Consider the following 24,913-nt stretch of genomic DNA (forward strand, 5'->3'; position numbering starts at 1 on the left):
ACCTTTCCATTCACCATCCTCGAACTTTGTGATCATCAATTCTGGAAACAGTTCTGATTTCTCTGATACGTTTGTGTCCTTAATTTTTCTTTTCTTTATAGATCTCCTAGGTGTTTTCACTCTATTTCCTGGGAGTCTTTGTCAACTCTTTTCTATCCCCTGATACGTTTTTAACACCAAGAACTCTTTATTGTTCTGAGTTTTATACCATTCTGTTTTCTTTCATCAACAAAACATTGGCTCTTATTTCTGAGAAGACATTCACTATGTGTTTTGAGGGTTTCTTTTTTTTTTTCACGTTTGTTTATTTTGAGTGGGAGACACACACACACACACACACACACACACACACACACACACACACAGAGGGAGAGAGAGAATCCCAAGCTGAAGAAGGGCTTGATCCCACAAACCTTGAGATCATGACCTGAGCCAAAATCAAGAGTCAGATGCTTAACTGCTGAGCCACCCAGGTGCCCTTACGGTTTCTTCTGATTCATCTCTTGGCTTATTCTAGCTTTACCCTTCATGTTGGAAGCTTTCTGAATATGTTCAGTGACCCTTGGATGTCCATTCCTATTTGAGATGCGGCAACAGGAAATCGTGATGGTGATGGAACAGTTCTGTATCTTGATTGCTGCGACAATTACATGAAACTACACCTGATAAAACGGCACCGAACTGCACATACATTGTGTACCAGTGTTGATTTCCCGGTTCTGATACCGTCTGTAGTCATGTAAGATGTAACCACTGGGGGAAATGGGATGAAGGGTACAGGGGACCTCTCTGTACTATGTTGCAACTTCCTGTGAATCTCTAATTATTTCAAGATAAAAAGTAAAAAAAAAAAAAAGTTGAGAGATAAAAAGACGATGGAAGCTTTGCGAACACAAGCAGGGCTTTGGGCTGGTACGGATCATATTAGCTGGGATAGAATCTAGCTTCTGCTGAGGGACTGTCAAGCCCCACAAACTGCAGGTCTGTCTCTGACGCCATTCTTTTTTTTTCCGGAGAGGAATCCTCCGACCCCACGCCTCATGCCTGGTTTCGGCACTCGGGGAGCAGGCAGGGAACACAGCGGAGACTTCCCCTTTTGGTGTACAGACTTCCTGGAATCCCTATTTCATCTCCGTGTTGTGCTGCCCTTCGTTACATGGGAGCTGTGTCAATCCACAGTCTCCCTGGTTCGATTTCTCCAGAGCACGAACCTCTGCTCTCGCATGCGGGGTCTGCACGGGCGGAGAGGCAAACCTCTCATCTAATCCCTCTGGCTTTGGGCCCAAGCCTCACTTACGCCTTGGGCAACATCAGGGGCATCTGATCCCTGAGACTTTCTGCAGTGCTTCTCGGTCTCCATAAGCACCCACACGGTCTGGGCTCATCTTCCAGAACTCAAAATCTTTTGTTCTCTGTTCTTGCAGGTTTACACATTCAAAAACTTCATTTACTGGGGCATCCGGCGGGCTCCGTCAGGGAGCACAGGACTCCTGATTTCGGGTCATGAGTTCGAGTCCCATGGTGGGGGTAGAGATGACTTAGAAAAATAAACTTAAAAAAAATTCATTTACTGCCATTTCAGAAGGGATTCTGGAGGAAGTGGAAATAAAAGTTCAATCTACCGTGTTTACCTAAAGGATGCCAACCACAGATCTCTAACCTTAATTCAGCAAAGTACTTACCTACAACCACGGGACAGATTTGAAGATGGAGAGATGGGAAGAAGTTAGTGAAAACAAGAAATCACAAATTCAAAAATCAGAATGCTTTAGTTTCAACATCCACCCACTTAATTTAGAGACCAGTTCATCATTGAGGGGCTCGCCCAGAACTGCTGTTCTAATATGCGAAATGGTGGGGGGGGGGGGGGGGGCAGGGGGGAGGGGAGGCACGACTGTGTCAGAAACTCCCCCAGTAACCTGAGGGGGCACCTATCTGTGCGGACAAATGGCTTGCTTTTTTGTTTTTTTAAATGTTTATTTATTTTGAGAGAGAAAGAGAGAGCGAGCACGCAAGCAGGGGAGGGGCAGAGAGAGGGGAAGAGAGAGAATCCCAAGCAGGCTCCGTACTGTCAGCACAGAGCCTGATGCGGCGGCTCGATCTCCCAAGAACCAAGATAGAGATCATGACCTGAGCCGAAATCAAGAGTTGGACGCTAACCAACTGAGCCACCCCAGTGCCCGTGGCTTTCTTTCAAATGTTGAAGAAATGTTGAATTCTACGGATTGCAGGGATTCAATCACGACAGTCAGACCTGATCCCAGACAAAGCTGGGCTCTGGGTGGAAGAGACTCACTCTCTGTGCCTTGCGACAGGCATGGGGAACCGACACTTCACACGCTCACGAAGTTAAATTAGATTCTTAAATGCTAAACTAAAAACAATCACCGAGAAAGTCACAAAACATAAATAGCAGCCCATGTGCCCCTCAGCAGACAGCCACTCTGCGTAAGGATGGGGGATCTGGGAAGCAGCGGGAGGCAAGACGCACTCGGCCAGCCCGGGGCCTCCGTTACCAGGCACCGTTTGTCACACGCCCGGCACCCCCCACGCGCCTCGGCACAGCCAAAGCCTCAAACCTGCCAAACGGCCACAGAAACGCCTCGGTTACCAACACACGTGCGTGTCTAGCAACAAGCACTTCATCACCTACTGCGTAAGACGTATCATAACCCGTACTACAGGGGAGCCGGAGGGGGAAGGAGGTGGTACCGTCTCTGCCTCTGAAACACTTCAATTGCGACTGCATGCCGTGCCTAATTCGTGCGACCGGTAAACATCTGCAAGCTTGCCCCTGTGTCAAGGAAGCCCTATTTAGCAACCCCTTTCTTATTCTCGGGGGACTGTGGAGCCCCAGATGTCAAACAATTAAAACTCAGTTCAACAAGATTTAGAATTTAGAGCCCTTTCAGTTTATAAGGATCTCAACTCCTCTAAAGTACATTTAAACAGGAAAGGAAGTTAAATCCGAATGCAGTGCAAGACGCCTGGCAGAGACCCCCGTGACACACACACACAGCACCTACCGCAGGAAGTGGTCCCCCTGCCAGCCTCTAATGGACAGAGAAGACCCAAAAGCAGGGTCTACTAGGCAAGCCGACAAATGACCCACTTAAAAAGCGCGCAAACGATTCGCTGGAAGAGACATTTCTCCAAAGAAGAGTTACAAATGGCTACGAAGCGCGTGAAAAGACGCCCTCAAAGCCATCAGTCGCTAGAGATGCACGCCGATCGTGATGCAATAACCACTCCACACCCACGGGGGCGGCTGTAATCAGATGGCCAATAACAAGCACTGCTGACAATGCCGAGAAACTGGAACCCTCACATACTACAGTTGCTCAGAAGGACACACGCCGAGTCACCGCATGACCCAGCAACCCACTCCTGGGCATGACACCCCAGAGAACTGAAAATACGTGCCCCACAAGAACGTGTACGTCAACGCTCACGGCAGCATCGTTCAAAATTGCCCCCCAAATGGAGTGTCCGTCAACTGATGAACGGATAAACAAAAGTGACATCCCCATACACCGGACCTGGTCACAGAAGGGGAACGAGGTCCTGATGTGTACTACGACATAAAGGAAACTTGGAAACACGCTCAGTGAAAGAAGCCAGACACAAAAGGCTGCACGGTATGTGTTCTTATAGGACATGTCCAGAAGAGACAATCCCATAAAGACAAAAACCCAAAGAGACAAACAAAGAAAGGGGTTACCGGGGGCTGAGAAGTATGGGTAGTTCAGTGGGATGGCTTGCTTTCAAGGGTGATGGAAATGAAAATATTCTACTTCTTTATAGTGAGGGTGGGTGCACAAAGCTCTGAATATACGGAGAGCCATTTGAATTGTATAACTTAAAAGGGTGAATTTTATGGCATGTAAACTATATCTCGAAAAAGCTGGGTTTTCCTTTTCTTTCTTTTCTTTTTTAAAGGCAAGCCTAAGGTTAAGCTGCAAGTAGTGACTTTGCCTGCATCTATGATCTCGAGTAGGAAGTTTCTTGAACATGCCTCCTGAGTCACAGTTAAATCCTCTGTATTCTACATTTTATTTAAGCCAAACACAGAACCCATCAACTAGAACTAAATCACCAGAAAACTAAAACCGGCACTAACACCCTCTACTTCTACTCCTAGAAATTAGATGGGTGTCCTTCTGTGACCTTTTCTTTTCTGAAGTCTCAGGGTCTTTGTCCTTTGGTGGCTTCCGTCATCCTTAACCTGAACCAGTGAGCCTCCTGGGGCCTCAGTTCCCTGACTATGAGATAAAGGGGTCAAATCAAATCCCTCCTTCCGGTACCACTGCTGTGGGCCCAGACACACCCTAAAACCCAGTATACGGCCAACGTCATTCATCTCAGGGGCTCAGCTCAGGGAAAGACCCGCTGGCACTGGGCACCTGATAACTGAAAACTCCCTTGTCCTCTGATGTCACCAGCAAAGGAGAGGCAAGCTTGAGGCACAGGGGTCTACAGGAGAGACAGAGAGGACGGAGACGGCATCACTGTACAGGACACAGTCATCGTCCCACTATGAGCTGGGTCATCTGACAAGTGCCTCGGTGGGGCCATGTGCAAGAGATGGGGTTAATGCCTCACCCTGGGGAAAGGAAAAAGGCCCACTTTATGCGACCATGATCTGCATTTGGGTCGTGGAGGGCCCTCTGAGAGTTCAGCCTCTGCAAACGCCAGCCCATGTCTGAGCCACCCTGGCTCCCCTGGCTTTCTCACCATCCCCTAGTCCAGCCCTCTGTTCGGGGAATGCGTGCCCTGAGCCGAAGGCACAACAGACTGGCCTACCAGTGCTGCAGAGCTCGGGGACACCCCCGGCCACAAGAAGGGCTTGTTTCTTGGCGACAGAAGAGTACAGTCAGAAAAATGCCTAGTCAACTGACCTGAGTTCTAGTCCCCAGATGCTGCCAGCTAGCTGGGGACCCCCACCTAAGTCACCAAAACCTCTCCCCACCAGCTGGGGAGACAGGCACTGCAAGATGGAAGTGTATACCCGCATACCACTTTGGGGGACGACTGTTTGGTAAAATGAATCCAAAGTCTTAGCAGTGTACTCCTATCCCTTGACTAGTAATTCTGTTTCAGGAATTTATCCTGAGAAACTAGAAGATTTGTTAAAAAAAAAAAAAAAAAAAAAAGTATGAAGTGTAAGACATTAGTTCCATTACTGAAAACTGTGAAAACCTGGAAACATTTTAGCTGGTCAAAAGCGGACATGAGTTCAAGAAACTTGTGTTCGTCCACCTGATGGAATTATGGGTGGTCATTAAAAAGCGTGCTACCAAAAGTCTGTTTTGAAACGGGAAGAAAACGCTATGACACAGAAACACCTCCACCTGTGAACATCTAACTTCTAAATACCGTAGGCGGGACCAGAGCCACGTTCCCGAAAAAGAGCGGTCGTAGTTGGCCTTTCTAACACACTTAGCCCGTGTGTGTTTCACGAACGTTACACCTGCAGGGAGCGGAGGCAGTGGCACCGCAAGTGCTGTGCAGGGAAGCCGTTTGGCTGCGGAGGTCCCCAGGGCACAGATGACAAATACGATGAAGAGATGAAGGAGAGAACAGGATGAACAATTCAGGAGTACCCGGGATGCGCTGATTTACAGCAGAAATGACCCTAAGGGCTGAGCAGGTCTCTGTGAGATGCCAGCAGGGCTGCGTCTTTGCCAGGCAGAGAGATGGCCAGGCCGCAAAGGCCTGAGCGCTGCCTGACATCTATTGCTGGTTCGCAGAAGGCTCAGAGTTAAGACCCTGAAGCCAAAGCAAGGTCAAGCGGCAAACAAGTTCTTGTTACTGGTGTTCTCTGTTCTTAAAATGCAGTCTAGGGGAACGAAACATAAGAGACTCTTAAACACAGAGAACAAACTGAGGGCTGCTGGAGGGGTTGAGGGTGGGGAATGGGCTACATGGGCAAGGGGGCATTAAGGAGGACACTTGCTGGGATGAGCACTGGGTGTCATATGTAGGGCATGGATCACTGGATTCTACTCCTGAAATCATTACTGCGCTATATGCTAACTTCGATGTAATTTTTAAAAAAATAAATTAAGAAAAAAAATGCAATCCAAGGGGTGCCTGGGTGGCTCAGTCAGTTGAGCATCTGACTCTTGATTTCAGCTCAGGTCACGATCTCACCACTTGTGAGTTCAAGCCCCACGTTGGGCTCTGTGCTGATAGCTTGGAACCTGCTTAGGATTCTGTCTTCCTCTCTCTCTGCCCCTCCCCTGCTTGCTCCCTCTCGCTCTCTCTCTCTCTCTCTCTCTCTCTCTCTCAAATAAAGATAAACTTAAAAAACAAAATAAAATAAAATGCAATCCAAGAATGATTCTTTAGGTTTGAGCCCATGAGAATCAGCGTTACATCAAAGTGAGAGAAAATGTCAAGTAGCTCCTGAGGAGTTTCCGGGAACACCTGCACAGGTTGTCAAGAAAGGGTCGCCTGCACAGCAACAGAGCTGATAACGTGCCCCCAGGAAAAACCAACAACTATAAACTTCGGTCAAAGAGAATACTCCTACCAGTTTTTCTTCAGAGTTGGAGCATCAGAGACTGAAAGGGCCCCTAAGCCTACTTCCCCTACTTCCCTGGCTTCCTCACTCTGCACTCACCTGTCCAGCCACCACCCTCCTCTCTGGGCACTGCCCATAGTTACGGGTCACCTCCAGACTGCCTCATTTTCAAGGGCATCTTGCTTGACCCCTCTTCTCTGGTGTCAAAAGCTGTTAACAAAATTCTTCGGAAAAATAACTCTTAAGGCAGAGGATGAACTGAAGATTAGATCAAGAGAAAGACCAATTAGGTTTTTTTCCCAGCATTCAGAAGGCAATTAGGCAGGGGCGCCTGGGTGGCTCAGTCAGTTGAGCATCTGACTCTTGGTTTTGGCTCAGGTCATGATCTCAGGGTCGGGGGACAGAGCCCTGAGTTGGGCTCCGTGAACATGGAGCTTGCTTCTTGAGATTCCCTCTCTTCCCCGCCACCCACCCCCCCCCCCCCCCGCTCTGTCTCCTCCCCCACTCATGCTCATTCATGCTCTCTCTCAAAAAAAAAAAGAAGCAATTATGTAAAATGCAACGTAGTATTGTGAACTGGATCCTGAAACAGAAAAAGGACTCTGGTGGAAAACTACTCCAAATAAAAGTGTACAGTCTAGTTTATAATGTAAAACCAATGTTAATTTCTTACTTTTGACAAATATACCATGTTACGTAGGACGTTAACATTAGAGGGAGCCGCTGAAGGATATACTAGGATCCTTATAAATTGTCTATAAATCTAAAAAGTGTTTATTTAAAAAATGCAATTATGGAGGCGCCTGGGTGGCTGGTTGAGCGTCTGACTCTCGGTTTCGGTTCAGGTCATGCATGATCTCAAGGTTGGTGGGACCCAGCCCTGAGTCGGACGGCGCAGAGCCTGTTCGGGATTCTCTCTCCCACTCTCTGTCCCTCCCCCGCTCACGTGCCTGCTCTCTAAAAATAAATAAACATTAAAAAAAATGCAATTATGAGGGCGTGGAAGAGGACAACGATAAGAATCAAAGCAAGACGGGACTCAATACGCATTTGCAAGGTAGGGGTCTCTTCGCACGGATGATTCCAAGCATCTACGACACTCAGCTTCCGACACTCAACCTCCCTCGTGCTTCTGTGTCCACGCTGTTACTGGCGGGACTATCACCTGGGCGCGCACCCCGGAGGCCTGAGTCTCTGCCACGCTTCTTCCCCCGTCTCACTCCTTGTATGTCAGGAGACCACATGTCTACAGTGAACGGGTCACTGTTTAATGGGGGCAGAGTCTCAGTCTGGGAAGAGGAAACAGTCCTGGAGACGGGTGGCGGTGATGGGTGCACAACAGCAATGTACTTCATGACACCGAACTGCACACTTAAAAATGGTACATTCGAGGGGCGCCTGGGTGGCGCAGTCGGTTAAGCGTCCGACTTCAGCCAGGTCACGATCTCGTGGTCCGTGAGTTCGAGCCCCGCGTCAGGCTCTGGGCTGATGGCTCGGAGCCTGGAGCCTGTTTCCAATTCTGTGTCTCCCTCTCTCTCTGCCCCTCCCCCGTTCATGCTCTGTCTCTCTCTGTCCCAAAAATAAATAAAAAACGTTGAAAAAAAATTAAAAAAAAAAAAAAAAGGTACATTCGAGGGGTGCCTGGGTGGCTCAGTGGGTTAAGCGTCCGACTTCGGCTCAGGTCATGATCTCCCAGCTTGTGAGTTCGAGCCCCGCGTCGGGCTCTGTGCTGATGAGCCTGGAGCCTGCTTCAGGTTCTACGTCTCTCTCTCTCTGTCCCCCCGACTCGTGTGTGCTCTCTCTCTCTCTCACTCTCTTCTCTCTCAAAAATAAACATGAAAAAAAAACTTTAAGAAAATGGTACATTTTACAATCTGAGGGGCGCCTGGGTGGCGCAGTCGGTTAAGCGTCCGACTTCAGCCAGGTCACGATCTCGCGGTCCGTGAGTTCGAGCCCCGCGTCAGGCTCTGGGCTGATGGCTCAGAGCCTGGAGCCTGCTTCCGATGCTGTGTCTCCCTCTCTCTCTGCCCCTCCCCTGTTCATGCTCTGTCTCTCTCTGTCCCAAAAATTTAAAAAAATAAAAATAAAAAAAAATAAAAATAAAAATAAAATGCAATCTGAGAATTCTGAGCATAAAAAAAAAAAAAAAGAAAAGAAAATGGTACATTTTATTAGGTATATTCTACCACAGCAAAAAGCAAACAGGGGTGCCTGGCTGGCTCAGACGGTTGAGTGTCAGACTCTTGGTTTCAGCTCAGGTCATGATCTTGCACCTTCATGGGTTCAAGCCCCATGATGGGCTCTGTGCTGGCACCATGGAGCCTGCTCAGGATTCTCTCTCTCTCTCCCTCTCTGCCCATCCCCCACTGTCTTGGTCTCTCTCAAAATAAATGAATAAACTTATAAAAAAAAAAAAGAGGATAGCCCTTAAAAAAAAGAAAAGAAAAGAAAAGAAAAGGAAAGGAAAGAAAGAAGAAAGAAAGAAAGAAAGAAAGAAAGAAAGAAAGAAAGAAAGAAAGACGTACATAATGGCTCCCCAACTCCCTTCTGATCATCTGAGACCCTGGGCATGTGGACAGCCACTGCTCCAGCCCAGTTGTGTTACACCTGCTTTCCCTGCCACTCCTAAATGCCCTTAATGGCTCTTGCCTGCCACCATCTGAGAAATCTGTCCCTGGGGCGCCTGGGTGGCTCAGTCAGATAAGCATCCGACTCTTGATTTCAGCTCAGGTCACAATCTCATGGTTCATAGGTTCAAGCCCTGAGCTCCACAGATCCTGCTCGGGATCTTCTCTCTCTCTCTCTCTCTCTCAGCCCCTCCCTGCTCACTCGTGCTCACACTCTCTCTCAAAATAAATAAACTTTAAAAAAAGAAAGAAAGAAAGAAAGAAAGAAAGAAAGAAAGAGCAACCTTCCCCAACCTCCCTCTACCTCTCGATCCCTACTGCTCTAACTCAAAGTGCCCTGACTGCTCTCCGATTCAATAGTCCTCATTGTACTTGGGAGTCAGGTCCCAAGGTCAAACTGAGCATCATCAAAATTATCCTTAAAAAGCTCCTTAAAGCTATCAGTAAGTCCTCCAACACACCAACTTTCCCTCTGGCACTGGAATAGGTTGCTGCTTTGTTCACTGAATACTGGAGGAAGTTATTGGTTCACACGTAGGGGCCATTTTGTATGAAAACCGGCACTTTCAAAACTCTGCCGTGTGTGTGTGTGTGTGTGTGTGTGTGTGTGTGTGTGTGTGTGAGAGAGAGAGAGAGAGAGAGAGAGAGAGAGAGAGAGAAATGCCACGCAAATTAAATGCACAAAAGATAGAATTCGCCAGCACTGCAAAAGCTCCTAACGGGTCCCCAGGCTTCCCAGATCCCACCCCCCTCCCCCAATTCCATCTTAGGAAATGCTACCACACAATTCACCGCAAACTGAAGTGGCTCTTCATCACGTGGAAAAACAGCGACAACACAAAGCCAAACTCCAGAGGCTGTCATCCAAAGACCCTTACCCCACAGAAGCCGTGTGCTGCGCAGTCCCGGAGGGGCAGCAGACCTTGTGGCTGTGGGGGCACCTGCCTGGGCTTCACCCAAACTCTCCTTCGCTACACATAAAATAGGAACACCTACGCCACAGGGTTCTCCCGGAGGGGCCTAAACAGCCCCCCATGTGAAGTGATCGCAACACACCGAGAGCACAACAGGACATGAGAAATGCTGTCACCTCCACCGGCGACCGGGGCCAGCCCGGCTAACCGGTGCTCCCTCTCGCCCGCCTCCTCCTTCCACCCCACCGCCAGCTCAGCAGTCCTGGGTGCGTGCTCCGGGGGTCCTGAGACCCCCTTCGGGAGGTCCCAAGTCAAAACCTTTCCGTGGTCCCATTAAGATGGAATCTGCCTTTGGCACTCTCGTCCTCTCCCAAGTCCACGGTGGAACTTGCCAGAGGCCACGCGGTGTAATGATGTCCCTGCTCTGATGGCCAGAACGAGTGCCTGGGTATTCTTAGGGCTTAAGTTTTGCTTTCACTTTGCACGTGTAAATACTGATACAACCCATATAAATAAAAGCTCCTTGGGATCGTCAATAATTTTTAAGTGTAAAGGAGTTCCAAGGGCCTGAGTGAACTATTTCTCCCAAACGTGCGAACTCGTCCTGCGCCTGTCTTTCTTCACGTTGATCTTCCCGCTCAGGATGCGCTTCCCTCCCACCACTGTTGTTCCAAATTCTTCTCACCTTCCAAGGCCTAGCTCAAAAGCTGCCTGCATGAAAGCTTCTCCTAACGTTCTCCCACCAGTCTCCGCTTCCCCCACTCCCCCCCCCGCCCCCGCAATGTTGTCTGTGCCTCCAGACGGGACTCAGCAGCCTCTACCTTCCACACACCCCATTCACCCATTAAACAAGGACCACCGGGCACCGGCTCTGGGCCGGTCTCTGTTCAGGCACGGAGAGCAGGGAACGGTTCGCTTCTGCCCTCTGCCCTTCTGGCTGGGGAGACAGTAAACAAAGAAACGAGGCAATGAAATCTCAAATAATGCTAGATGCTCTGAAGAAAACAAAGCTGAGCAAAGGACTGGAGGGTTTTCTCTCCCACCAGAGCGCCAGCCAACGCGTGAGCCACTACAGACAGAAGAATGTAAAATGTTTCCTAAGAATTTTTATACTGATTGCGTATCGATATGGTGCCTTGGTAGAACAGGTCACATAAAATTTATTAAATGTAATGTCACCTGTTTCTGCTTACTTTTTCTTTTCTTTTTTTTAAAGTAGGCTTCACGCCCAGCACGGAGCCCAATGTAGGGCTTAAACTCACAACCCTGAGATCAAGAGCTGAGCCGAAATCAAGAGCTGCATGCTTAACCAACTGAGCCACCCAGGCGCCCCTCTATTTACTCTCTCAAACGTGGCTCCTGTCGAGTTTAAAATTACAGACGTGGCTCACACTGTATTTCCATCAGTCAGGTCTCTTCTAGAGCAGAGATCGGCAAACTATGGCCTCTAGGCCAATTCCAGCCTGCTGCCTGTTTGAAATAAGATTTTACTGGAACACAGCCATGCCCCCCCGCTCCCTTATTGTCTCTGAATGTTTTCACGCTGCAGTGGCAAAGTTGACCAGTCGTGAAGGAGACAGTATAGCCCGCTAAGCCTAAAATATTTACTATCTGGCCCTTTACAGAAAGAACGCTGGTCCCTGATCTAGAGTGCAGGGCCTGTGTAGGGGTGTTCTCTGTACTCCCACAGCACCCAGCCGGCGAAAAGGGCCCGTGCTCTGGCAGCATAGACACCCAGGCTCTGCCCCTCGTTAGCTGTGTGGCTTTGGGCGAGTTACAGGCATTCTCTGGGTTTTAGGCTCTCCCTCTCTAACATGGGGACACTGGCCACTTTAGGGAAGGAGTAAGATGATGATACGTGCAAAGCATTTGTTACACCGCCTGGCACACGGCAGGAATCCACTGCTACTGGATGGATATATATATATTAAAAAAAAGCAAGTTTCAATCATTTTCCTCTTGGACTGGTTGCATTCTTCTCGTAACAACAATCATATGTGCATCCTAAGAAGAAATGAAATCCAGCAAAACCCTTAGCGGCAACTGTGCATTAATGCCGGTCAGTAGGCAATGGGGGGAGGGGGAGGGAGAAGCAGGTGTTTCCAACAGGAACACTAGGCTCTGAAAGCACTGCCTGGTTATTAGAGGTACTCAATGTTTCTTCCCTCCTGCCGCCCCCCTTTTGATAATTTCTGGCATTACCACTGCTACCAGAAGACTAAGGCAGAGGGGAGACAAAAACCTCAAACCAGTTACACGCATACAGTTTGAGGGCGGGGTGACGGGGGTCACACCTGAACCTACAGACATCAACACGGTTTCTGAAGGACCTACACTGTCAGTTCAATTCCGAGGACAGTCCCAACCAGCAGAATCAGCGTCCCAGGGGGCAGGTTAGACGTGCACACTCTCAGGTGCACCCCTGGCCATTTCAGAAGACTGCATTAACAACAGCCCCAGGCAAGGCCACACACATTAGCCTTCCAGAAGTGCTGCTCTGGATTCCATGGATCCACGCTCTCCCCATACTCCCGGCACCCCTGGTGAGCCGTGTTAATAGATGGTGCCTGATTCCTTCAGAGTAACAGGCCGGGCACAGGCACGCCAACTCCAGGCTGCGCTCTCTAGGATGCCCCAGAGCACCGAGGCGGGCAGAGCACAGAGCCCAAGCTGCGCTCCCAGGCAATGCACCGCTGGGGCCCTGTCCTGTTTCCAGCAAAGCAGGCTCACACTAAAGACCCAAAACCATCTCCTAAGGTGAGGGCTGTTGGGCTGCTCTCCATTCATGACCTCACACGTGTGAACGTAGGTCTCGCAAGTGTCTTCTTCAGCTGGGTTGTTACAGCTGCCCCTCACGACAGCCTTGAGATGGGCATCGTCCCCATTTCGTAAGCTGAGAAACTGAGGCTCAGAGACGGTGAAGGCTTCCACCAAAGTCTTGAAGTTACTGTGGGCGCTAGAACTTGGGCGGCTTCTAAATGTTGAACTGGTGCTTTTTCCAGATCGTTCAGAGCTTGCACGAGGACCTAAAGGAAACCCAGAATGGCACCAACCAGGGAGAGTCTCTACTGGCTTCGTGAGGCACAGCCTCTTAGTTCTCATCCCAGGCCATGCTCCTAGGGAGCCTGTGGCCAGGAGAGTGTCTCAATTCCTGCTAGGTTTTAATCCCAGACACAGCTGCATTTTGGCCGTAGCTGACACCAGCTCTGGCTAGCTTTATCCTAGCCCACTGGACCCATGCTCTGCCTGGGGAGCTTCTGATGGAAGTTGCTGAAACAGTCAACTACAACACGGTGTATTTTTGATTAATCTGCTCTTCCTGGTGTTAGGATACCCACATGTCTCAGTCTGGAGCAATTATTCATAGTGCTCTCCAGCTTGGACGATAAATTACATGGGCAACCTACCTAGTACCCTAAGGGGACGTGTCAGCTGGCGAGGTGCCTGCATAGCTCCAGCACAGATCATGAAGCGTCTGGAAAAAGGCTAAGAATACTCTTTGTAGGTGAATGGGAAGGATCTGGTCATTAACTCAAAACAAACGCCTCCCACGAAACTAGACGTGAGCCATTCAAAATATAAGCTTTCACAGCGTATCAGGAGTCACTGTCTTTGTCTCTCAAGAAGCTTCCAATCCAGGGAGAGAGACTTCAAGTGTGTCACATTAAGTGCCATGGGGCATCAGTGGAAGAGAACGGCACAAGTGAACCGGGGAAACAGATTAGATGCAGTCTACTGAAGGGGCAGAAGATTAAGCACGACATGCAGGCGAGGAGCCTTGAGTGACAAGCTAAGGCGTGTCAGAAGGCTGGGTCCCGACACAATCCAACAGTTATTCAGAAGGTCAGCCTGTGGCACTGCGCACTGGGCTGCAGAGGGCTAGAGGCAGGGAGACCAGGCGAGATCAGTCCAGGCGCAACACGGTCAGAGTGAGCTCGTGTTGCAGAAAGGAAATGCAGAGGAGGCAAGAGGCATTTCGAACAAAGATCTGATGACAAATTAGAATGGGAGGCTGACACCAGAGGCACGGGCAATGAAAGAACAGACGAACTGGATTCATGAAAATTTAAAAAAACATATTATAACGCATTAAAAGACAGTATCAACTGAATAAAAAAGGCAACCCACAGAATGGGAAAAAATATTCGCAAGTCATATATCTGATAAGGGATTAATATCCAGAATATATACAGAACTCCTACAACCCAACAACAAAAAACCGCCAAACAACCCCATTCAAAAATGGGCAAACGATCTGAATAAACGCTTCCTCAAAGATATTTAAGTGACCAAGAAGCGTGTGAAAGGATGCCCATCACCCATCCTTAGGGAAACGCAAATCAAAACTACAGTGAGACACTACCTTACACCCATTACGATGGCCGAAATAAAAGAGAGAGAGAGAGAGAGAGAGAGAGAGTGAGAGAGAGAGAGAGGAGAGAGCGCGCACAAATGACAAACACTGGCCATAGAGAAACCGGGATCCTTGCGCACAGCCGGGGGGAACATGAGATGATGCAGCCGCTGTGGAGCACAGTAGGCCAGCTCTTCAAAAAAGTACACATAGAACTACCGCATAGCCCAGCAATCCCACCTCTGGGGATACACCCAAAAGAACCGGAAGTGGGATCTCGAAGAGGTATCTGCACGCCTATGTTCGTGAGCTGCGTTACTCGGGACGGCTAAAGCAGGAAAGCAACCCAAGTGTCCACCGACAGATGAAGAGCCAGGCTGAAAGCTGTGATACATACAGTGGAATCTCATTCAGCCTTTCGAACGAAGGAAATTCTGCCGTCTGCTACAGCATGGATGAACCTTAGGGATATTATTCTGAGCGAAGTGACAGTTCACATCAGAAAGTAGGACGATGGTAGCCAGGGGCTGGCGTGGGGAGAAACAGGGGGTTATTGTTCGGCGGGCACCAAGTTTCAGTCTTACAGAATGAAAAGAGGTCTGGAGATGGATGACGGGGGTGGCTGCACGTTACGAATGCATTTAATACCACTGAATTGCACACTTAAATTAGAATGGGCGCCCAAGAAGGTAAATTTCAAATGATCCCAAACGTCTGAATCTTAGAAGACGCAAGCTTAAGTATTCAGAGCCGTCCGCCGTCACGTCTGCTTCTGACTTATCACATGACTCAGGAGAACATATATTTACATACACAGGTAAAGCACAGAGAACAGAATGTTAACTGCTAACTCATCATCATGGGTAATTAATACTCTTTGGCCTAGTCTTTCGGCTTCTCTGTATATCTGAAGATTTTTCATGATCAAAAGTTGGAACTGGGGGTGCGAAGGGCAGTTACACTTATAAAACTTTACGCCCACAAAGTCTGAAGTTCTAGATGACAGGAGGGAGCCGTCAGGTCCACGGCGGGGACTGCGGAGCGGGTGTGGAAGCTGAGTGCGAGAGCCAGCTGCAGCCACAGGAGTGAACAAAAGTACCGAAGATAGGAAGGTGGTGAGGGGAGTGAGAACGTGGCATGTGGAGAAGTCTCACAGAGATAAGAGGAAAAAGCTAAAGAGAAGGGGCACCTGGGAGGCTCAGTCGGTTAAGCATCCAAGTCTTGATCTTGGCTCAGGTCATGATCTCACAGTTCGGGAGATCGAGGCCCGTGTCGGGCCCCACTGGCAGTGTGGAGCCTGCTTGGGTTTCTCTCTCTCCCTCTCTCTTTCTCAAAATAAATAAATAAATAACCCTTAAAACAAAACAAAAACCACAAAGGCTAAAGGGAAAAATTCAGTATGGTTGGGTATATGGAACCCAACGAAAGTAAGTTTCCAGTAACAGGGCAGGACCGACCACAATCAACAAGGCTGATGGACCAAAAGGACAAGGACTAGGGAGAAGTCAGCAAATACAGTGACCAGGAATCCGTTAGTCCTTCACATCCAGTGGTGAGAGGCCAGAGGAAGGCTAAGAGGTCGTGAGGAAATGGAGGCAGATACCTCTTGCAGCACACTGGAGGTAGGGAGAGCAGCTTTCTTCTTTGGCTTGAAGATGATATCATCAACCTTCAGGGCCCTCAAACTCCCTTAAGTAATTGAACAGTCAGAGCAGACAAATAAGGGGATGCTTTCAGCACAGACTCTGTTCCTGATCCTCCTGGAAGCCACACAAGACACAGATGCGTGTGTGTGTCCCTTCCTACCTGCACTTAAGGGGCTAGCAAGAAGTGCCGTGGACATGCCTGTCACAACAGCTTCACCGACCGTCATCACAGCAGCATCTCCCACAAAAAAAAAGATCAAAATGAAAACAAGACGAAGCACCTCATCGGAGCTGCTGAGTGTCAAAGACCAGCTCTCACTTGCAGGATGTAAATGAAGAACATGTTCTTTTTTAATTTTATTTTAATGTTTATTTTTGAGAGAGACAGAGACACAGTGCGAGCTGGGGAGGGGCAGAGAGAGGGGGGGGGACACAGAATCTGAAGCAGGCTCCGGGTTCTGAGCTGTCATATCAGCCCAGGGCCCAGCGCGGGACTTGAACTCACCAACTGCAACCTGAGCCGAAGTCAGCAGCTTAACCACTGAGTGTCATCACCCAGGCACCCCAGAACACTCTTTTTAAGACTGCAGAAAATCTCTCCTGCTTGCTGGGGGTTTTCATTTTATTGTTGGATAGAATCAAATATGTTTTCCTTTCTATTTTTTTTTTTAAGCAATATACAGTATCTTAAATTCAAAAAAATTTTAAATTATCATAGCTAGAATGAATCCTCACCGGACATAGCTAGGTTAGTTTGATCTTCTTCTTCTTTTTTTTTTTTTTTTTTTTTTTTAAACTAATGGCTACATCCAACTGGGGCTCGAACTTAAAGCTTCAAGATCAAGACTGTATGCTCGGGAGGCCTGGGTTTCTCAGTCGGTTAAGCGTCCGACTTCAGCTCAGGTCATGAGCTTACAGTTCGTGGGTTCAAGCCCTGCGTCAGGCTCCGTGCTGACAGCTAGGAGCCTGGAGTCTGCTTCCCTCTCTCCTTCCCCAGTACATGCTCTGTCTCTCTCTTTCAAATAAATATAAACATTAAAAAAAATTTTTTTTAATAAAAAAAATTTAAAAAAAAAGAGTTGCATGAGCTAGCTGGGCACCCCTATGCTACTGATTTAAACCCAAAGTGATCTGATAAGTGTCGTATTCCTTCGACCCAGCTACAAAAAATTAAGTGTTTCAGTCTCAAAATAGGCAAATCCCTCGGCCAACCAGTCAACCGGATTGAACCCCAAAAGGCCATTTGTTCCAGTACATGCTGCCTAGCTGAATACTTCTGGACAGTGTATCATCTGCCTCAATGTTTAAGTCAAAAACTTGTTTTTCACAATCTTGCTTCAGAAGAACACAGTATATCTGCAGGCAAAACTGACCAAAAGATCCATTCAACAAGGTCGGCCCTGGGTCGAAGGCTCAACCTCAGAGTGCAACTCAAGAGCAAAACGAGGGCGAACAACCCCGGGGTGGACAGACTTCAGAGGGCCATCCGTGAACATGACTCCATTTGATTCCAAAGTACAAAAATTTCCAGTAAGCGTTTTGCTCTTCCCTGTCTGTGACCACACACGTGTCAGGTGGTTCCTACCAGAGCCCCCTGAGGCCAGCAGAAATGTCAGCAACGGAAGCAATTCGGAATGTGCACCCCGCTCACTAGAGCCGTGAGCGTGGGGCACGCGACAGCCTTGAAAGCACCACCTTCTCAGTGGCACCCAGCCACCGGGCAGGTGGAGTCTCAGAAGGAGCTACAGTTAAAAACACCAAAATCCTAGTAAGTGTAAGCGAGAGCATCTTGTAAATGAAAAAGCACGTTTCCCTCTTTCGATTATCCATGTGAATCAGCACCCTCCCATCCAGAAGCAGGCTAAGCTCTGGGCAGGGAAACTCTGAAAGCTTCCATCAGTTGGAATAGGAGCACAGATCACGTCCTCCTCCCAGTTAAAGCTGCAGAACGGCTCTTTAAAAAGACATCACCCTAAATCCAACTGTGAGGGGACCACCGGGGGCAGCTGACACTGATCATGGGCCCAGCGCTGTTGTGATGCTGATTCATGTTACGCACGGTAACCGATAACCGCATCCCTTTTGTAAAGTACTGGCCCCACAGAGGTTCCACTGGATTCCATGAGGCCCCTGGGTAAAACAGTAAAAAAGAGAGCAAGATTTCTCTTGATGGAACAGGAAGACGAAAAGAAAAAAAAAGAAGAGCAGGGATAACAGTGAAGTGGGAACGGGAAGGGTGCAACAGGACCTTTAATGTCCTAAAACAAGAAGAAGGCCGAGAGCACAGTCAGGTTCAGGGCGACTGAAGGAGAAGGAACTCAGCCTCTCTCCAAGGAGCCCTTCTGAACCCGTCTCATGACTCAGCATTCCCAGCGGGAGGGTGACAACAGCAGCAAGAGGGCGGACAGGTCTTTGGGGGCAGGAGGTCAAGCTGGATTTCCTAAGGCAACACGGAAACGCCCGTTCCCCGGACTTCTGGTCCAGGAGGTGCGGAGGGGACTAAACCAGCACTGGAATGAACCACACAGAGCTTGCTTTCATTCAACATCTAGGGGCGCTCACAGGTTCTCCAGAAATAAAATGTATGTTTTGACAATGATTTTGAGAATGACGGCGGGGCCAGGGAACGAAAAATGCAGAACAGAAGCACAGCACAAGGGCCAACCTGGTGCCTCCTCCCATCCTGTCCCCGGAGTGATCTCGCTCTCCCCTGGCCACCGGTACGCCTTCCACCCATCCCAACACCCTGCTCCTTCCTCTCTCCTTACCTGGGGTTACCTCCTCTCCACTAAGACTTTCAAGTGTTTAATGACTGGATGATTAATACCAACCACAGGGTCTGTGACTCATGTTTAACCAGGGCACTTGATGCAGTAATGATCTATGAATGCTGAACTTAAACATTCTCAGGTGAGAACTACATTTACTTCAATTTGTATTCAGGTTCCTCCACTTATTAGCAGTGTGACATCGGACAAGTTACTTACCCTCTCTGCCCCTCAGTTTCCTCCTCTGAAACGTGCAGATAATAGCAGGACCTAATTCCCAGGGTTGTTGGGAGCACTGAGCGATATGCAGAAAGCACTGAGAGTGCCTGGCACACAGTAACACGACATAATGCTTATCCATATTATGTTAAAATACAAAAGCAATAACCTACCATCTTTGTAATTCGTTCTTTTGGAAATTTCAAAAGATATCCTCCAGATTCTGGAAAATATGCACACGTATATGTTCATTCCATCCCTCTCCTGGAGGTTGGTAGACTTTTTGGCAGGTGTTACTTTAATTTTTTTTATTCTTTATTTTGGAGACAGTAGGGAGGGACAGAGGGAGGGACGCAGAGAGAGAGAGGGAGAGGGGGAGACAGAGGAGGGAAAGGGGAGAGGGGGAGAGAGGGGGAGGAGTGGGAGAGGAAGGGGCGGTGAGGGAGAGGGGGGGGGGAGGGAGGGAGGGAGGGAGAGAGAGAGAGAGAGAGAGAGAGAGAGAGAGAGAGAATATCTTAAGCAGGCTCCACGCTCAGCACAGAGCATGATGTAGGGCTTGATCCCATGAGCCTGGGATCGTGACCCGGGCAGAAATCAAGAGTCAGATGCTCAATGCACCGAGCCACCCAGGTGCCTCAGGCAGGTGTTACTTTAAAGGCACATAAAGTTCATGAGTATCTATGAAGAGTCTTAAAAAGAAGTCCAATCTATGACCCACCAGGTCAAGAGCAACAACATGATCAATGAGGAACTCCTACACCACCGAAACAAACCCCCGTGGCGCACGTTTTGCCTCCCAAGGTGCCTCCTGGGTGTAGCGCCACTCTGTGACGCATGGAAGTGGTCTCCTGAAGGGACGGGGCAGGGGTGGCTGGCTCTGTCCGATGGACATCAGGGTGGTGTCTGCTAACAGCCGAGTGGCCACAGCACTCAGCTACGCTTCTGGTTCGGGCTCATTTCAGGGGCTAGGAAGACAGATCTTGTATTTGACTGCGGAGAGAAAATGAGGCAGTGACTAGGCCAAGGTCATTCAGAGTAGGTGACAGCTGGGAAGAGCACCCAAGGGTTTTGACTTCCAATCACAGGACACAAACACACACCCTTCTTCTGGTGAAAGTGCCCTTGAGCAAGGCGGCAAGTCAGACAGAGGCACCATCTCGGCACCGGGTCCCAGGAGTCAGGAGGGGGGAAACCAAAGGACAAAGAACAAAAGCACAGGGGAGCTGTGCGAGTCTACAAGTGCTGTGATCCCCTCTGAGTCAAGTGCAACGAGATGCACTCAGTCCTGCATCTTGGTTAACCTTCCATAACTTCTTCCTATTACATCACTAAGAACAATGACTTTTAATGGGTCCAGCACCCGGACGAGTGAAGCCAAGCCAGCTTCACATGCCATGATGCTACACCTAAACAGTTTTCCCAGTGGAAATGCTGGCCCGAGTAGAAGCCAAAAATAAACCGAAAAGCCAATTCCTGAGGGATGTGTCATGAGGGATGCTACACACACACACGGCCTTCGAAAAGCAGCGCGATCGCAGAGGCAGCTTAATTTGGAGGCATCAAATCTCAAACCAGGAGAGACTCTGAACGTTGTGGTAACTCAAAGCAAGGGACAGCGCACAAGAGATGGGAAAGCCAAAGCCTAAACAGGAAGCCCCCAAACTTGGACGGACAGACGGCAGTCTGTTCTCTTCCTTACAGGGGCCATTGTGTCCAACCACAGCCGCTGGAGACCAGAAAGACCCGCCGGGTCTAGCCAGTGCTCGAGAAGGCAGAGAGACTACCGGCATTGGGCTTTATTCCAAAAGTTTACTCGAGGATGGTCGCTGATGGGGAAGGGGTCAGTCACAAAGGAGACCCATGGCCAAACGGGGAAGTCTCAAGGAGTACCGTGCTGAAGGGGTCAGAAGATTGAGGGAAGAAAGGAGCACAAACTTCGTGTTTAAGTCCTAAAGAAGCTCAACGTTGGCTGCTGGAAGCCTCAGGAACTGGACCATAAATTCTGCAGTCTCCAAGGAAGAGCTACTTATTTGATTTCTGTTGATAATTTTCACTGAAGGGGCCAGGAGGGGGCAGAACTGGTCGGCCAGCCTCTTCATGTCTCGTCATGAATCTGTTCCTTTCAAGCTTGCATCAAGAGACTAATATTACCCCTTTACTCATTGCCCAACAAATTAACCCGAAAACGACAGAAATACTCCACAGCCTACTGAACGCTCCACATTAAAAGGGTACTATTTTAAAAGATGCCGAGAGGTGGCAGCTTTAAAAAGAAATACGTTTCTCCACACCGTCAACCACGTTATTCTATCAGTAAGTGGGTTCTCAGGTCTCATAACCAAATCGCATGGAGTAGGCATCAGAACCTAAATGTTCAGCCTTGGTCTGAGAGTCTTTCCTTTACAGCCTCTACGGATTTCCAAGGAGAAGTGAGAAGAAGAGAAAAAAACAAAACTCTTCCTAAACCACTTCCGAAAGTGCCAGGTCCCAGGACCCACCCTACCGCCCCAGTCGGGGTCATCTGTGCCTAGGGTTCCTGGGACCCTAGAGCTACTTATCGGGTGTACAACTCCCCTCCCCAACAAACCTACTCTCAAAGAACTGGGTCTTGCCATCCACAAATGGATGCTACGTGCCCCCATTTCCTAAGGTTCCCAGGCCCCTAAGCTCAGAAGCCACAGACGCTCCGGTGGCAAAGAAAACACCACCGCCGGAGCTACGATGGACTTCAACAAATTCAAAGCAAATCACCAGAGGCCACCTTCAAGATATATCCAAGCCGGTGCCTTACCTTACAGTTATTTTCTGCTTAATTCCTAAATAGGTATTTTAAGCCCAACTCTGTAGATAATTACACATGGTGGAAGGAGGCGGGCAGAACATAACCGTAAACAAAGTTAACCACCAAAGTCAAGATGAACGGGAACCGACAACTGATAAACATGGCAGCTCCCGGTAGTGAACTTGGCCGGGCAGCCTGAGTCCCGGCGCAGGCGGCCGTGACACGGTGAAACAAGTTGCCTTCCGAAAGTCACAAACCTCTGGAGCAGATGGTCAGGGCAAAACATTTTTTGTTTAAAGGAAAAAAAAAAACAAAAAACAAAAACCCGCAGAAAGACATTAGCAACCATGTGCTAGTTAAGACAATGCAGAAACACGGCATAAAGACCAAAAAAAAAAAAAAATCGTCTTTCCGACGTAACAACACCAATGGGAATTGGTAACGAGCATTCCGCTACAGAAAGTAGTATTTCCCGCATACTTTTGTGTTTGTTTGTTTGTTTGTTTGTTTTCGCACACGAACTTGTCATTTTCTTTCAGTCGGGGCAGCCACTGCCTGACTGTCATTTCTCTGAGGGGAAGCCAGGGGACCCGCGTGCGTGCGGACTTCGGGGTCTTGGGGAGGCATGCGCACTGGCCAGCAGAAAGCCTCTGCTGCTACCAAGGGTCACGTCTGCCCCGGGGGAAGTGGTTCGCAGGCTCCTCCTGGGAGAGCGGCCTTTTCCCCTGCCAGAGCTGTTATCACAGACCCCCTTGGTAGGGTGGCCTTTGTCTCCCAGCGTGTGAGAAACCCAGATGAACTTCTCAAGCGCCCTCCCTTGAAATCACACCTGTCAACAGCACAGGCCTGATTCCTGCTTAGAAATGTTTTCTGGCAGGGGAGGAAGAGGACGAGATGAAGAAGGGGTGAAAGATACAGGGGTGTGTGCCTGGGTGGGAACCGCCGATAGGAGTTCACACTCAGGAAAACAAGACACGGGAAGCCACCAGGCCAACCTGGGTTCAAGGTTTCGGGTTTAAGACGATGCGCCCCTTCGCTGGTAAAGACTGCAATATTCACCAGCCTCACCCCAGTACCGTATGGGAGTCTGAGGTGTGCCTCCAGCCTCAGGTCAGGAAAAACCCTTCGGGCTTCCGAACGGGTGGCTCTTTTCCATCCATGGTTCTCTAGTATTTTTTTCAAGAAGTCCAACTGCACTTGGGAGTCATCAATTCCAGTCGCAGCTGTCACATCCCCCCCTTCCCGTACTATTAATATCACGGCTCTGATTGTTAATGATTTTACTCACAAAGTTCCCCGCAGCAATTACAATGAGGCAACAAGGTTGGGGGGTTTTTTTTGGTTTTTTTGTTTTTTGTTTTTTGTTTTTTTTTAAAGAGGGGTTGGGGTTTCTTTACCCATAATAACGCATTCTGTCATTTGGGGAACTTCTCGGGCTTATCCGTCGCCCGAGATTTTCACCTCTACCTTTGTTTTGGACCGCCCACAACCCTTCCCTGCACGGACCCGGCACGGCCTTCCTTTCGGGATGCACAATGCAGTATGTAGCTCCTTGGGGGTCAGCAAACCGCCGCACTGGTGTCATGCCGAGCGTGCCTCAGAGTCTGAGAAGTTCCCCCACGGTAGTGGGTCCACATAATCTTGAGGCCGACACCACAGCACGGCCAGGCGTGGAAGCCCCTTCGCGGGCGGAGGGGGGCGGGGGTGGGGGGGAAGCGCGGCGCCCGGTGGCCCGGGGCTGGTGCAATGACTTTGCACCGGAGCGTCCCCTCCGCGGAGGCTTGTCCTCCCACCTCGGCCCACTGCGGTTGCACCACGCCGGCCAGCGCCTCGCGCGCCTCCCCTCCCCGGCCTAGGGCTCCTGCAGCAACTCCCGTCCCCGCGTCGGCCCCGGCCCCCGGCCCCCCGGCCCGCCCGCCGCACCTTGGTCTCCTTCACGTGCTGCTTGACGCCCTCCGGGTACCACTGGACGCGCACGTAGCCGCGGCGCAGCGGGCTGGCCCGGCCCTCCTCGTGGCCCGCGCCCCCCGCCTCGGAGCAGCCCGAGCTCCCGCGGCCCTCCTCCTCGCCCTCCGAGTCCGAGTCCTCTCCGTGGATGAGGCGCACCAGCCCGAAGTGCACCGAGCCGCGGTAACGGCCCGACACCAGGTCGTGAGAGAAGAGCAGCCGCTGCGAGCCGGCTTCGGGGCCGGAGTCCGAGGACGGCCCTGAGGCCGAGTCCGGGGCGGGCGCCGGCGCCGGGGCCGGGGCGGGGGCCGCGTCCGGGGTCGGCGCCGCGTCCGGGGCCGCGGCCGGGGCCTGGGCGGGAGCCGGAGCTGCGGGCGCGGGCGCTGCGGGATCCGCCATAACTGCTCTGCGCGAGTCTCGGCGGCGGCGGCGGCGGCGGCGGCGGCGGCGGCGGCGGCGGCGGCGGCGGCGGCGGCGGCGGCGAACGCGGCACGGGGAGGCGGGGCCAGCCGGCGCGGGGGCGGGGCCACGGCGCGCTGACGTGGCCCTACGTGCCGCCGTCGTCTGGGAATCGAGATGCGGTTGCTAGGAGCTCCTGCCTCGTCGCTAGGGGACGCTGGAGATGCTGCCCGGGGCGGGGGGAGGGGGTGGATTGCCCGGAGGGAGGGGCGGGGCCAGAGGGGGGAAAGTAATGGGAGCGGGACTGGGTGGGGACCCCGGAGGAGGAAGTGGAGTGGTCAACGAGGAAAAGGGGAGTGGCCGAGGTGGGGCGGAGAGGATGGTCCCGAGACTGTCAGCAACATTTGAGGAGCCTCCTTGGCGTCCCCAGCCCTAGTCCTACGCACTGGGAGGGGTGGGAAAGAGCTAGATACCGTCCCTGTCCTCTAGGCGTTTACAATCTGGTTGGAGAGACAAAACATACACATATTAAATAGCTACAAAAGCAACTCCAAGGTAGCTTGTAAGCAAGGCTATAAAAGATATGTATAGAGTGTATCTAGGGTGAAATTCCACACAAAGCTTGGAAGGTCATGACTCCTCAGGGATCGGTCAAGGGGTTGGTGAAGGAGGTCCAGAGAAAGATCAGAAAGATAATCAGGCGTTAGTAGCCCCTATGGTTTGGCTTTACA

General features: G+C 50.2%; 1 protein-coding gene across 1 annotated transcript in view; it reads right to left on the reverse strand.

Annotated features, from left to right (window-relative positions):
• The window catches only part of UBE2O (ubiquitin conjugating enzyme E2 O), a 55,958-nt gene extending 31,733 nt beyond the window's left edge, over positions 1–24,225 (reverse strand). The window contains exon 1 of the mRNA XM_047832475.1: positions 23,760–24,225. Coding sequence (XP_047688431.1) covers positions 23,760–24,182 — 423 coding nt within the window. The 5' untranslated portion in view covers positions 24,183–24,225. The remainder of the gene's footprint in view (positions 1–23,759) is intronic.
• Positions 24,226–24,913: the final 688 nt, after the last annotated feature.

This window comes from Prionailurus viverrinus, chromosome E1, assembly GCF_022837055.1.
Source record: "Prionailurus viverrinus isolate Anna chromosome E1, UM_Priviv_1.0, whole genome shotgun sequence".
NCBI lineage: Eukaryota > Metazoa > Chordata > Mammalia > Carnivora > Felidae > Prionailurus > Prionailurus viverrinus.